The sequence below is a fragment of the Salvelinus fontinalis genome, chromosome 2, assembly GCF_029448725.1.
Source record: "Salvelinus fontinalis isolate EN_2023a chromosome 2, ASM2944872v1, whole genome shotgun sequence".
Taxonomy (NCBI): Eukaryota; Metazoa; Chordata; class Actinopteri; order Salmoniformes; family Salmonidae; genus Salvelinus; species Salvelinus fontinalis.
The window spans coordinates 62,929,434-62,944,485 of record NC_074666.1 but is presented as its reverse complement, the minus strand read 5'-3'; the positions used below and the strand labels follow the sequence as shown (position 1 = coordinate 62,944,485).

Sequence of the window (15,052 nt, the reverse complement as noted above, 5' to 3'; positions counted from 1 at the left end):
ATTTCCACTCAACTGGCATTCATAATCATAGTATAATGGTATGCACTAAACTAGCAGCAAAGGGCATCTGTGATGACAACTAAAATGTCAATTCACTATTTAAGAGAGAATTGTGTTAAATTATTAGCATTTGAGTCAGGAAGGACAGTATAGCAAAAAGGAATATAGTGATTCCTCTGCATATCTGAAGCATCTTGCAGATCAAAAGGCCCGAATTCTTCAAATGGGCCGCAACATGCAAGGATTACTCAATGCAAATATTTGGTCTTGCAAGATGGGCGTCTTGTGTCGCAGACAGACGAATTCGACACACATCCCGGAAACCAGGTAGCCTATTCATGTGTGGAGCACAAACAAGAACCGTTATCTTGTGCGACAGGGTTTGAATACTCTTTAAAATATATCTTCTTCCAGAATAATATACTGGGAAAATATCGTTGAATAGATCAGTTAGAAAGCTTTAAAGATATGATACGCCACATTTGACTATACCGGTAACTAACACATGCATGCAAATGATCAGTGCAATAAATGGATATGACTCAATACTAAGGGTTTCACATTTTCATAAAAATATTATACTCAGTAAAGGATAGACCATTTCTGTTCAGTTATCGCTTTGCTGAAGTCTACAGCATCCATTCTACATTGTCCTATGTATTGGATTTTTAATAGTATCCATTTCCTGACATGTTAGTTAATTAGCTAGTTAACTGTAATAATGTGGCAAAATAAAACCCATACTCACCATTTTCGGAGTTAATTTTGATGGCTCTCCTGGCGTCCAATAAATATTTGTAGCAAGCAGGCTACTTGAGGTGTTGGCTACACCGGCAGAGGCTCATGTTGTGGCAATGGGCCCACTCGCGACTACAAGACACCGCGACATCGCATTATAAAAATGCAGGTAAAGTCATTTATTAATCTAGATGTCGATACAATGTATGGCTTTTAAGAGACGACCCTTGCTATTGTTGATAATGTTGCTACACGGGGTATAGTGGAGGTGAACCAGACATGTAGCTAACTTTGCCTAGCTGTTGCAGTGGGAACCCTGGTTAAAAAATAAAGCACGCATTAAAAATTGTCTGTTTGAGGGGTTTACGTCGTAAGTCCTCCGGAAAATCTAATACAAACTGAATTTACAGCAGCGTGCTTGTTCCTGTTTTCTGTGTTATTCTCCTCAAGCGGCTCTGCCCAGACCCAGTGTTAGCTTTGGCTAAGCTAACTGGTTGCTTTGGAGCTGCTGTACTGAGCCTGAGGCCTTGCAATCGCAACTTCCTTCCGGGGAATCAGCCCCTCCCCACCGGAAAGAACATTTAAATCTTGAGCCGGATGAGTCCACTGGCCACAAACAAAATATAGCGTATTATATTAAATATTTTTACAAGTCTATCTATATTTGCAAACGCCCCACTAAGGGTGGCACATTTAGAATAGTAATTATGTTATCAATTTACAGCACACACGCATCAAGATCAACCCCACATGCTTCCCTCCACCCCATCAGAACCTTGGCCCCATGCACTTTTTTCTTTCTTTGAAGATACTCAGCAATATAAGTTTTTTTAAATACCCATTACCCCCAGAAATGTCTGAGTGATGCATCAGAGCAGTGACACCGGTGTACCAAAAATTAGATCTGAGATGCTGAGAGACACTAGTCTGAATCTCAGCCACCATCTGGCTCTGACTGCCATTTTCTGGAGTGGCCCGAGTGGGCTTTATAAACCCACATTAATCTTGCCAGTTAGACGCTGTTTCTGCCTGCAGAGGGTTAAATAAACACAAACCAATCTTAACTCAGAATCAGGCACACAAGGAGCCTCTGGGGAATGATGGCCTCACCATAATCATTTGTGCCTGATCAGGTGTGTTTCCCCCCAAATCATCCTATGTCCTTTGCCTAGTGCTAAACATGGTCTTCATGTTTTTGTGAAACTCACTCTAGATCTATATATTTTTGTATGTCACATACAATGCCAAAACATTTTCTGAAAGGAAAAACAAAGGTTGACTTTTGATGATCTGGTGAAAACACAATCTTATTAGTCTTAAAACCGTTGAAGCCACAATCTAGCTCTTAACTGAGGGCTTGGTTTGAACGGTAGCGATGCGTGGGTTAAATCACGTTTGAAGCCATAAAAAAAACACATTTTAGTATTTGTATTTATTAGCGATCCCCATGAGAAATTGCCAAGGCAGCAGCTACTCTTTCTGAGGTCCAAACATATTAAGGAAATTTCAATACACATAAAACAAAATATGAAACAGTACATCATAACATTATTACACCAGTACATATCTACAATACAAAATGTATAATACCACCATACAACAATATTACAATGTACATGTGTGTAGAGCGCTTGTGCTAGCACCTGTGTGCATACATATTACAACCTACGTATATTACAACCTATGTGTTTGCTCCATAACTTGTTACTTCATACGCCTTCATGACCATGATATACAGTGCATTCGGAAAGTATTCAGACCCCTTGACTTTTTACATTGTTGTTACATGACAGCCTTATTAGAAAATGTATTACATGTTTTTTTCTCCTCAATCTACACACAATACCATACAAAGCTAAAACAGGTTTAGAATGTTTTGTAAATGTATTAAAAATAAAAAACTGAAATATGACATATACATAAGTATTCAGACCCTTTACTCAGTACTTTGTTGAAGCACCTTTGGCAGAGATTACAGCCTTGAGTCTTCTTGGGTATGACGCTACAAGCTTGGCACACCTGTATTTGGGGAGTTTATCCCATTCTTCTCTGCAGATCCTCTCAAGCTCTGTCAGGTTGGATGGGGAGCGTCGCTGCACAGCTATTTTCAGGTCTCTCCAGAAATGTTCAATCGGGTTCAAGTCTGGGCTCTGGATGGGCCACTCATGGACATTCAGACTTGTCCCAAAGCCACTCCTGCGTTGTCTTGGCTGGTCGTTGTTCTTTTGGAAGGTGAACCTTCGCCCCAGTCTGAGGTCCTGAGCAGATTTTCATCAAGGATTTCTGTACTTTGCTCCGTTCATCTTTCCCCTTGGTCCAGACTACTATCACAGTCGCTGAAAACCACAGCATGATTCTGCCATCACCATCACCATGCTCCATGCTTCAGGGATGGTGCCAGGAGGGTCCGGAGGGTCCGTCATGGTCTGGGGCGGTGTGTCACAGCATCGTCGGATTGAGCTTGTTTTCATTGCAGGCAATCTCCACGCTGTGCGTTACAGGGAAGACATCCTCCTCCCTCATGTGGTACCCTTCCTGCAGGCTCATCCTGACATGACCCTCCAGCATGACAATGCCACCAGCCATACTGCTCGTTCTGTGTGTGATTTCCTACAAGACAGGAATGTCAGTGTTCTGCCATGGCCAGCGAAGAGCCCGGATCTCAATCTCATTGAGCACGTCTGGGCTCTGTTGGATCGGAGAGTGAGGGCTAGGGCCATTCCCCCCAGAAATGTCCGGGAACTTGCAGGTGCCTTAGTGGAAGAGTGAGGTAACATCTCACAGCAATAACTGGCATATCTGGTGCAGTCCTTGAGGAGATGCACTGCAGCACTTAATGCAGCTGGTGGCCACACCAGATATTGACTTTTGATTTTGACCCCAGGGACACATTATTCCATTTATGTTAGTCACATGTCTGTGGAACTTGTTCAGTTTATGTCTCAGTTGTTGAATATTGTTATGTTCATACAAATATTTACACATACACATGTTAAGTTTGCTGAAAATAAACGCAGTTGACCGTGAGAGGATGTTTATTTTTTTGCTGAGTTCATTGACAGGTGTGTACCTTTCCAAATCATATTCAATCCATTTAATTTGCCACAGGTAGACTCCAATCAAGATGTAGAAACATCTCAGGGATGATCAATGGACACAAGATGCACCTGAGCTCAATTTAAAGTTTCCTAGCAAAGGGACTGAATACTTATGTTGATAAGGTATCTGGTTTTTATTTTGAATACATTTGCTAAAATTTCTAAAACCTGTTTTTGCTTTTTCTTTATGGGGTACTGTGTGTAGTTTGAGGAGGACATGTTTTTATTTCATCCATTTTAGAATAAGGCTGTAACGTAACAAAATGTGGAAAAGGTATGGTTTTTAAAGATGTCTGGATTGTACCATGTGCTTGGTAGTTTATCTGTTGACAGGTTCATATACTCAGACGGCATCTCACTCCCTGGTCTTTTCTCAATTCCTACCACGAAGAGTTTTGAAATCAACCACACACCCTTTGAAACAGCTGTTGTTTTCAGAAGGCGAGGAGAGAACAGAGGCAAGGAATTGAGAAAATCCAGAAAAGGCCCCTAACTACCAACTCAACACTGAGGAGTGGGTCTCAGTCAGCTACTTGTGTCAACCCATGTAGATGAAAATGGTTTGTCCCTTCTCCTCAGACTCCCAATGGTTTCTTCCATCATACAAACTCTCATGCTTATGTCTCATGCTCATGTCTTCCTGGTCCAATCAGTTACTTGGTTCTCTCACTTTCAGTTCAAACTGGTGATTTCAACTCTTTAGGTACAGGTAGCATAGCACTCCCTGCTGGCAGTCTTTGGGCCTGCATGGTATAGGCCCAAGCTCTGTCTACACCATCTCCTTCAATCCTGCATGGAGTCCACTCAGTGAAGGGAAACCTACCGGCTACTACCAGGGCGTCATCTGGAAGCTCAGCCTCCATCTTCTCCTGCAGTAAAGAGAGCTAGGCAGACACATACACACATATTCATCCAGCTGTCTGTTTTTCAAATCAGTTGGCTTGCAGCTGTCTATTCATTTATAGCTAGCTAACAGGTGTTTTTGTTCCAGCAGTGAGAAGCCAGATGATATGGGAATTGAACCCTCAACCTCGTCACCAGTGGCACCATGCCCCAACTTACTGAGCAAATGGTTTGACCGCTATGGCTGAGTATCCGTATCGTCTGCACACATTAATTAATAATGTGTGCCAATGCAAAAAGACTTACCACGCTGGGGGCCAAAAACACAGTAACATTCTTACACTCAGTAAGGTCCACCTGGAATGAGAAATGCAAATATCACAATCAAAAAATCAACCTATCTATTAGCCACATTTTATTTATTTTTATCATAATTGTATTTTTACCATGTAAACATGTCCTCTTTGAATGTAACTGAACAAAGCAACACAAACAGTGACCAAAAACAAATAAGAGTAGTAACCAAGACACTACAGTAAGTAGGGTCCTGTGTTTTTCCTAACCTAATCTGGAAAAACTCCGGGCCCTAACAATAAGGCTTGGTAAAACAACTAGTAGTAACTCTTTGTGGAACTAATAATAGTGAAAAAGGTATAAAATATGTGGATACATTTTTACCAAGAACCAAACATGTGAACTCAACTCAAAACTTAATCAACCCCTAGCCCCTGCCCCCTGGACATGTATGTAGTTTTTAAATAATTGGATAGGTGTAAGCAATATGCTGAAAATTCCAACAAGCCTATCAGAGTGCAAGATTAAGCTATTGGCCATATTGTTTACCGATCCAATCCTCTTAGATCTGAAGTAAAGAAGCTAGCAGTTGGTTTGGGGTTGGGAAAAAGACACATAATATCTGCCTGTTTCACACCTTCCAGAGGTCTTCCTGCCGATACGACACCTTCCCATAATGGCCTGCTCTCCATGCGTGGAAGTTAGCTAGACGAACTAACCAGGGGTTGAGTTCGTATCCTACTGTGGGACCAAAGCCGTGTTTGTGTGCTTCCAGCACCTGAAAAGATAAAAACATGAATTTGGTTCTCAACAAAGGTACTGTTTCTCTCTCTTTCACACATGCACACACACACCTTGTGGACACAAAAGTCCTGTTGCAACTTACACATTCAGCATACACAGATACCCATTCCATATCTGCAGGAGCATGCCCAAACTTAAAATTAGAGCTGGGCGATATATTAAATTAATTCGAATGTACAGTTGAAGTCAGAAGTTTACATACACCTCAGCCAAATACATTTAAACTCAGTTTTTCACAATTCCTGACATTTAATCCTAGTAAAACTTTCCCTATCTTAGGTCAGTTAGGATCACCACTTTATTTTAAGAATGTGAAATGTCAGAATAATAGTAGAGAATTATTTATTTAAGCTTTTATGTCTTTCATCACATTCCCAGTGGGTCAGAAGTTGACATACACTCAATTAGTATTTGGTAGCATTGCCTTTAAATTGTTTAACTTGGGTCAAACGTTTCGGGTAGCCTTCCACAAGCTTCCCACAATAAGTTGGGTGAATTTTGGCCTATTCCTCCTGACAGAGATGGTGTAACTGAGTAAGGTTTGTCGACCTCCTTGCATGCAAACGTTATTTCAGTTCTGCCCACACATTTTCTATGGGATTGAGGTCAGGGCTTTGTGATAGCCACTCCAATACCTTGACTTTGTTGTCCTTAAGCCATTTTGCCACAACTTTGGATGTATGCTTGGGGTCATTGTCCATTTTGAAGACCCATTTGCGACCAAGCTTTAAATTCCTGACTGATGTCTTGAGATGTTGCTTCAATGTTCCTACCTCATGATGCCGTCTATTTTGTGAAGTGCACCAGTCCCTCCTGCAGCAAAGCACCCCCACAACATGATGCTGCCTCTCCCGTGCTTCACGGATGGGATGGTGTTCTTCGGCTTGCAAGGCTCCCCCTTTTTCCTCCAAACATAACGATGGCCATTATGGCCAAACAGTTCTATTTTTGTTTCACCAGACCAGATGACATTTCTCCAAAAAGTACGATCTTTGTCCTCATGTGCAGTTGCAAACCGTAGTCTGGCTTTTTTATGCTTCTTCCTTGCTGAGAGGCCTTTCAAGTTATATCGATATAGCACTAGTTTTACTGTGGATATAGATACTTTGTGCCTGTTTCCTCCAGCATCTTCACAAGGTCCTTTGCTGTTGTTCTGGGATTGATTTGCACAAAGTACGTTCATCTCTAGGAGACAGAACGTGTCTTCTTCCTGAGCAGTATGACGCCTGCGTGGTCCCATGGTGTTTATACTTGCGTACTATTGCTTGTACAGATGAACGTGGTACCTTCAGGCGTTTGGCAATTGCTCCCAATGATGAACCAGACTTGTGGAGATCTACAATTCTTTTCCTGAGGTCTTGGCTAATTTCTTTTGTTTTTCCCATGATGTCAAACAAAGAGGCACTGAGTTTGAAGGTAGGCCTCGAAATACATCCACAGGTACACCTCCAATTGACTCAGATGAGGCTAATTGGCATCATCTATCAGAAGCTTCTAAAGCCATGACATCATTTTCTGGAATTTTCCAAGCTGTTTAAAGGCACAGTCAACTTAGTGTATGTAAACTTCTGACCCACTGGAATTGTGATACAGTGAATTATAAGTGAAATAATCTGTCTGTAAACAATTGTTGGAAAAATGACTTGTGTCATGCACAAAGTAGATGTCCTAACCGAATTGCCAAAACTATAGTTTGTTAACAAGAAATTTGTGGAGTGGTTGAAAAATGAGTTTTAATGACTACAACCTAAGTGTATGTAAACTTCCGACTTCAACTGTATGTTTCTCAATAATCATGTTTTTATGAGCATTTATGTCCGCTTGTTCTCATTTGGGTCTCGTCTCCTTTGCTGCTCCGCTGTGTGAAGTTTACTATTCTCTCTCTCTCACACACACACACACACACACACACACACACACACACACACACACACACACACACACACACACACACTGTTTTCCCACAGTTCTGTTAAAGATGGTAGGTGTTCAGCAGGCATCAGCGAAGGACACTGGGTGCTAACTAGCTAGCTAGGAGGGCTCCGGTACACAGCAGGTGGGAGTGACACCAGTAGCTAGCTAGCTAGCTGTCCTTCACCCCCGAAAAACTCAGATAATACTTTTATTTCCCTTTTGACCCACATTTTAAATGACATAGACAATCAGTGAAAATCCGGAATATCAAAAGTGTCACACAAGCATGAAGACAGGTTACTTGAAGGGGGGGGGGGGGGGGGCATAGAATGCTCTGAATTACGGGCCGCAATCACACACTATTGTCTCTACTTGCTATTTGCATTTCAGGTTTGGTCCAACAGAATCGGTCATATGGACACCAAAACACATTGAGACATTATTTTACTGTAATAAAGAAGAAGTTAACCTTTATAACGTTACCCTATTTATGTCTCCACTCCACAGAGCAAACACTACTAAAACAGGAGTATAACATTCTGGAAAATGTATTCTCAGTTTGTAGCGGGAGGCATCACATACCGCTAGTAGCATTTTTGCCAAAGACCGTTATACTAGCGGTCTAGTCTGTGTTTTATAAATGTACAATAAGCATAAAACACAATTATATAAGGAATTGTCAACTCGTTCTCATTCTGAGAAACAAGGTAGGCCACTTAATTCCACATCTGAACAAAGTGGACAGGCTAGCATTCTGTTCAAACAGTTGGAGACAGACAGAAGGGCGTAACAATTAAAGTGTTCTAACTTGTTAGCTAGCAAATAGATCCAAGTTGGCTAAATTTGAAATATAAAGATTAGCTGGCTACTCACTAGCATGTGGGCTTGTGCTTGAGAGATTGTTTATGAGACCTGTGTTAATTTTCTATAATGCCTGCTACAATAAGTTAGTCATTAGTGAATGTGCATTATGCATGGTTCTGGTTAAATTTTCATTTTCATAGACTAACTTGAAAGCCAGATCAGTGATTATTGCAAAAAAGCAGGTTCAACTATTTTAATAAAGAGAGTCGCACACTCCATATATAAACTCCCAGTAATTTATTGGGTATTTACCAACATTTCGGCATCACTGTGCTTTCTTCAGGGTAATGTCATGAATACTTGAACCAGGTTTTGTAGACAAACAGTGTAAGTAGTGCAACCAATGACAATAGTGAGGGGTGTGTCATAATGATTAAGTTAATTAGTGAAACTGTTAAAAAACAATAGTTTATGGCATATTAAATATATTAGGCTTTTGTTATCATATAGAAACAATTGAATATTGCACATAATATTAGCATCAACATACATTATTGTTTAATTCAATTTCACATGACTATCCAGCAGCATCTCACTTTGTTGAAGCTAACCATCCAATCTCCTCCCTCAAATACACAGGCATTGAGTATGTTGCTCTACCAAGTAGAGGAGGTAACATCGAGATCCTACTAATACAAAAGGGAGGCTTACTGGATATCCCATCTAAAAACATTGATCCCTAGTGGTCTGAATATTGACTTTGACCTCAGGCCCTTATGAACAAGTCTTATAAATGTATATATTCTTTCTACAGCCTATTAGCGTACACCTAATATGTTCCCCCTGTTGATGATGCTTATTATGCATTAAGGTTGAACCAAAAGATTACATGTAACAAATATGAAATGAAATTCGAAACAATTAAATATGTGAAATTGAATTAAACAATAATGTATGTTGATGCTAATATTATGTGCAATATTCAATTGTTTCTATATGATAACAAAAGCCTAATATATTGAATATGCCATAAACTATTGTTTTTTTTAACAGTTTCACTAATTCATTCTAATTAACATAATCACTATGACACTCCCCTCACTATTGTCATTGGTTGCACTAATTATATTGTTTGTCTACATAACCTGGTTCAAGTATTCATGACATTACCCTGAAGAAGGCACAGTGGTGCCGAAACATTGGTAAATACCCAATAAATTACTGAGAGTTTATATATGGAGTGTGCGACTCGCTTTTTCATAGTTTATAGTCAGCACCTCCACACAAACATATTTTTCTGGGTGTGCGCCAGCTCATGTTTTTTATTAAACTATTTTAATGAAAAAATGTAATTATTATGGTTGTGGAAGGCTTGTATTTAGCGTACGTATAATTTTACTGTTTGAAATTAAGTGTATTTTACCTTTAATTGTACAACAAATCTTATTTAGAGTTGATATATTGTGAATTGGCCATAAGTTTGAAAAAAGAGATATAATTTTTAAGCCACATCGCTCAGCCCTACTTACAATCCTGCCATCACCGGAGCCCAAGTCCACAAGGTTACCATGTCGACCACTCAGCAGTGCCATCACATTCCGCACTTGTTTCTTGCTGGCGGGGAGATAGGGCACCTGCAGAAAATATCGCAACCCACATCGGTTATCAGAACTAGGAGACAGAAATGTCTTTAACACTTTACTTACAAGACTACAGATGCAATGTACTACGATGCGGTTATAATGCATCGTAAGAGTTGTCATGAGCATGTATAACGCCCTTATGTCTTATAAAGGCGTCAGCATGCTTCAGTTCGGCTGGCGCCTAGCTGACCTCAGCTAGTTGAACCGAACGAAGGTGCTCGCAAACTCCCTTAAAATAACAAGAAAAATGCAACAATGGTACCCGTGTGGCTCAGTTGGTAGAGCATGGTCGTTTCCAATGCCAGGGTTGTGGGTTTGATTCCCACGGGAGACGAGTACGAAAATGTATGCCCTCATTACTGTAAATTGCTCTGGATAAGAGTGTCTGCTAAATTACTCCAGTCCTTGGGGCCTAATTGGTCTCACATGTTTTCCCCCAGCCCCAGCTAACACACCTGACTCCAATAATCAACTAATGATGATCTACAGTTTAGAATGCAATCCGTTTGACACCACTCCGGCCCCCCAAGGACTGGAGTTGCTCAGCCCCGTCTTATAATCATCTCATAATGATTCTGATTTAATAAAAAAATGTCAATCTGTGAATAGTACATCCATTTTGGGACTTTTACATTTAATGATAAACCCATAGATTCTCAAAGAATATGACTTATAAAAGCCTCATGAGCTCAGTTCAACTGTCGTACGTACCCCAGCAGAATACAAAATATAAGCTTATTTTACTCCATTGTTTGTAAACAATGTCATTGTAAACAAACACTGTATAGCGTCATGGTTAAAACTATAATTTTGGTATCATGGATGGTCAGTCCCTGCATCCATAGCTCTGCCTATGAATTTGAGAGTGGTTACTGATTACATTTCTCCATCCCCATCCCACAGCTGTTAACCAAAACAGTGGCGGGTAGCCCTCTTTGTTATTGAACGGAGCTTGTCCATTTAAAAATGTGATATAAAGACAGGAATAGCATATTATAAGCCTTATTATAAGACATTATAAAGGCTCATATTATAAAGCATTATACCTGGATGCTTTAAAGTGAAGTGTAAACTATAGAGCCGACACAATTCCCCAATCCTCATGACAGAAAGACAAATCTGATCTACATAATATACACTGAACAAACATATAAAACTCAACATGTAAAGTGTTGGTCCCATGTTTCATGAGCTGAAATAAAAGATAGCAGAAATGTTCCATATGCACAAAAAGCAAATTTCTCTCAAATTGTGCACAAATATGTTTACATCCCTGTTAGTGAGCAGCTCTCCTTTGAGAAGATAATCCATCCACTTGACAGGTGTGGCATATCAAGAAGCTGATTAAAACAGCATGATCATTACACAGGCACACCTTGTACTGGGGACAATAAAAGGCCACTAAAATGTGCAGTTTTGTCACACAACACAATGCCACAGATGTCTCAAGTTGTGGGAGCATGCAATTGGCATGCTGACTATAGGAATGTCCACCAGAGCTGTTGCCAGATAATTTAAATGTTCATTTCTCTATCATAAGCCGCATATAGCATCATTTTAGAGAATTTGGCAGTATGTCCAACCAGCCTCAACCACTGACCACGTGTATGCCATTGTGTGGGCGAACGGTTTGCTGATATCAACGTTGTGAACAGAGTGCCACATGGTGGCTGTGGGGTTATGGTACGGGCAGGCATAAGCTACAGACAACGAACACAATTGCTTTTATCAAATGGCAATTTGAATACACAGAGATACCGTGATGAGATCCTGAGGCCCATTGTCATGCCATTCATCTGCTGCCATCACATGTAGATATGATAATGCACGGTCTCATGTCGCAAGGATCTGTACACAATTCCTGGAAGCTAAAATGTCCCAGTTCTTCCATGGCCTTCAAACTCACCAGACATGTCACCCATTGAGCAGTCCACCTGGTCGTGCTGCTGCTCCAGTTTCAACTGTTCTGCCTGCGGCTATGGAACCCTGACCTGTTCACTGGACGTGCTACCTTGTCCCAGACCTGCTGTTTTCAACTCTCTAGAGACAGCAGGAGCGGTAGAGATACTCTGAATGATCGGCTATGGAAAGCCAACTGACATTTACTCCTGAGGTGCTGACCTGTTGCACCCTCTACAACCACTGTGATTATTATTATTTCATCTATGAACATTTGAACATCTTGGCCATGTTCTGGTATAATCTCCACCCGGTACAACCAGAAGAGAACTGGCCACCCATCATAGCCTGGTTTCTCTCTAGGTTTCGTCCTAGTTTCCGGCCTTTCTAGGGAGTTTTCCCTAGCCACCGTGCTTCTACACCTGCATTGCCTGCTGTTATGGGGTTTTAGGCTGTGTTTCTGTACATCACTTTGTGACATCAGCTGATGTAAGAAGGGCTTTATAAAGACATTTGATTGATTGAGCAAGTTTGGGATGCTCTGGATATCCAGCAACTTCACACAGCTATTGAAGATTAGTGTGACAACATTCCACAGCCAACAATCAACCGCCTGATCAACTCTACGCAAAAGAGATGAGGTATGAGGCAAATGGTGGTCATACCAGATACGGACTGGTTTTCTGATCCACGCCCCTGCATTTCTTTTTAAGGTATCTGTCACCAACAGATGCATGTCTCTATTCCCAGTCATGAATTTATTTAATGTGAGTGATTTCCTTATATGAATAGTAAGTAACTCCGTAAAATCTTTGAAATTGTTATATGTTACATTTATATTTTTGTTCAGTATATTTATATCTGATGATTCTGTAATTTAATTGCACCCCAGTGAACATGACCCAGGTCTTACCTGTAACCTCAGAGGGACTTTTCGAAATCCTGGCATGAGAACCCCTGCCCACATGGCATAGACAGCTAGCCCTGTGCCAGCAGTTATCTGGACAATTCCCCAAGCACCTAGATGTTTCTCCTTGAACTCTGCAAGAAACTCTTCCGGACTGTCCTCTTCCATACTTGAAATACAAAAAATATATTTTGGCAATAAAGAAATGTGTTATATTTAAACAATAAGAACCGAGGGGGTGTGGTATATGAACAATATACAACGGCTAAGGGCTGTTCATAAGCACGAAGCAGCGCGTTGTGCCTGGACACAGCCCTTAGCCGTAGTATATTGGCCATATACCACAAACCCCCGAGGTAACTTAATGCTATTATAAACTGGTTACCAAAGTAATTTGAACAGAAAAAACATTGATTTGTCATACCACCATGGTATACAGTCTGATATGCCACGGCTTTCAGCATCCAGGAGCCAAACTACCCAGTTTATAATATGCAGTTAGTATAGCCTAGTAGTCTCTAGTCCTGTTGCAGCACATAATCTAATGAGTCTTTATCAGGGCTATCAATAAATATGGAATATTGAAAGATGATAGCTAACGACACATTTTTGTTCTGGAAAAAATATAATTGAATGGTGTTATATCTTTGTATGACTCAGTTTTTACTACAATATAGGCTAGATTATTACAAATGACATTCATAAACTTTCAACATACAGTGCAGTCGGAAAGTATTCAGATCCTTTGACTTTTTCCACATTTTGTTACATTACCGCCGTATTCTAAAATTGATTAAAATAAAAAAAATCCCTCATCAATCTACACACAATACCCCATAATGACAAAGCAAAAACAGGTTTAGAAATGTTAGCTAACTTATATATATATAAAAAACAGATATGACATTTACATAAGTATTCATACTTTTTACTCAGTACTTTGTTGAAGCACCTTTGGCAGTGATTACAGCCTTGACACACCTGTATTTGGGAAGTTTCTCCTATTCTTCTCTGCAGATCATCTCAAGCTCTGTCAGGTGGATTGGGGAGAATGAAACACTGAGTTTGCCTTGCAGCATTGTTGCAGAGCGTTCGGTGTGGTGCATATGTTGGATTTATCAAACGTATCCGTCAAACTGTATGCATAGACGGCTTGACAGAAATGGTAGCAGAAGGTGAATGTTGAACTTTTGTTGCATACATATCCAGATGACGGTGTAATATTTTGCGCAACTACACTGTCGGTGTGTTCGACGCGTTACTATATCATAACAAAAATGTTTGTTATGATATAGCCAATTGTGACTTTGTGTCTATGGAATCTAGTTGAAACCGTTTATTATCTGCACAGATCAAAATCAAGCCTTCGCCCAATCTTTGTCCAAATAATCAATAACAAAAACCCTAAACCAGGAACTACTGCTGCTCATAATCACATCATTCTGGTCATCGCTAGAAGGGATCCAGTTTGTCAAATTAACGTCAGATTAGATTTTTCGTAGCAGATAAGGAGAATTGTGTTCAGGTTAATTAAAGGTTTAGCTAAAATGCGCGTTAATTTGACAAAATCTGGATCCCTTCTAGCCATGACCCATAATATAATTAAACGTGAGCCTATACGGATTCTCGCGGTTTCACCTCCACGAGAGATGACCGACTGGGTTTATCCATTGTTTTGATGAGATCTTGCATTTCTGAGCTAACCTTTTATTAGTTGTTATAACGAACAAGCAATGTAACATACATCGCTTGAGGATTTACGAGGACATAAATTATGCATTCATTTCTTCTAATACGTGATAACATGTTAAGAGAAAAGAAAATAACCGAGTAGCAAATACAGACCTGTCAAATTGCAACCTTGAACGGATCTTACTCGTGACGGACCGGACGAATGAGTACGTATACTAATGCGTTGTACCAGCATATAGTCTGTTGCTGATCTGAGTTCCACTGTACTCAAATTGGTTTGTGTATTTTGTTTAAATATTAACTAAACATATACAGTTAGCCTCAATGTTAAGCCTCTTAAAAATGAGTTATTTGGATCTCTTAGTCTTACCATCTCCATTATCCAGTTTTTCAAAACTTCTAGGCTTGGTTTAAAG

General features: G+C 40.2%; 2 protein-coding genes across 4 annotated transcripts in view; both read right to left on the bottom strand.

The window, feature by feature from the left end:
- Window positions 1-1,482, bottom strand: part of xpo6 (exportin 6) — a 71,187-nt gene extending 69,705 nt beyond the window's left edge. The window contains exon 1 of the mRNA XM_055881438.1: window positions 749-1,482. Coding sequence (XP_055737413.1) covers window positions 749-751 — 3 coding nt within the window. The 5' untranslated portion in view covers window positions 752-1,482. The remainder of the gene's footprint in view (window positions 1-748) is intronic.
- A 673-nt stretch (window positions 1,483-2,155) lies between these two features.
- Window positions 2,156-14,898, bottom strand: antkmt (adenine nucleotide translocase lysine methyltransferase). Of its 3 annotated transcripts, none has more exons than XM_055881469.1 (7): window positions 14,790-14,892; window positions 13,870-13,974; window positions 12,951-13,113; window positions 10,025-10,129; window positions 5,611-5,751; window positions 4,986-5,036; window positions 2,156-4,720 (listed from the first exon to the last, which is right to left on the bottom strand). In XM_055881469.1, the coding sequence occupies exons 3-7, from the start codon at window positions 13,110-13,112 to the stop codon at window positions 4,514-4,516; spliced, it is 666 nt and encodes a 221-aa protein (XP_055737444.1). In that variant the 5' UTR covers window position 13,113; window positions 13,870-13,974; window positions 14,790-14,892; the 3' UTR covers window positions 2,156-4,513. The 3 variants fall into 3 exon arrangements, with proteins under 3 accessions (XP_055737444.1, XP_055737426.1, XP_055737436.1); XM_055881451.1 differs by having other exon boundaries at window positions 13,926-13,974; window positions 14,790-14,891; XM_055881461.1 differs by lacking the exon at window positions 13,870-13,974 and having other exon boundaries at window positions 14,790-14,898.
- Window positions 14,899-15,052: the final 154 nt, after the last annotated feature.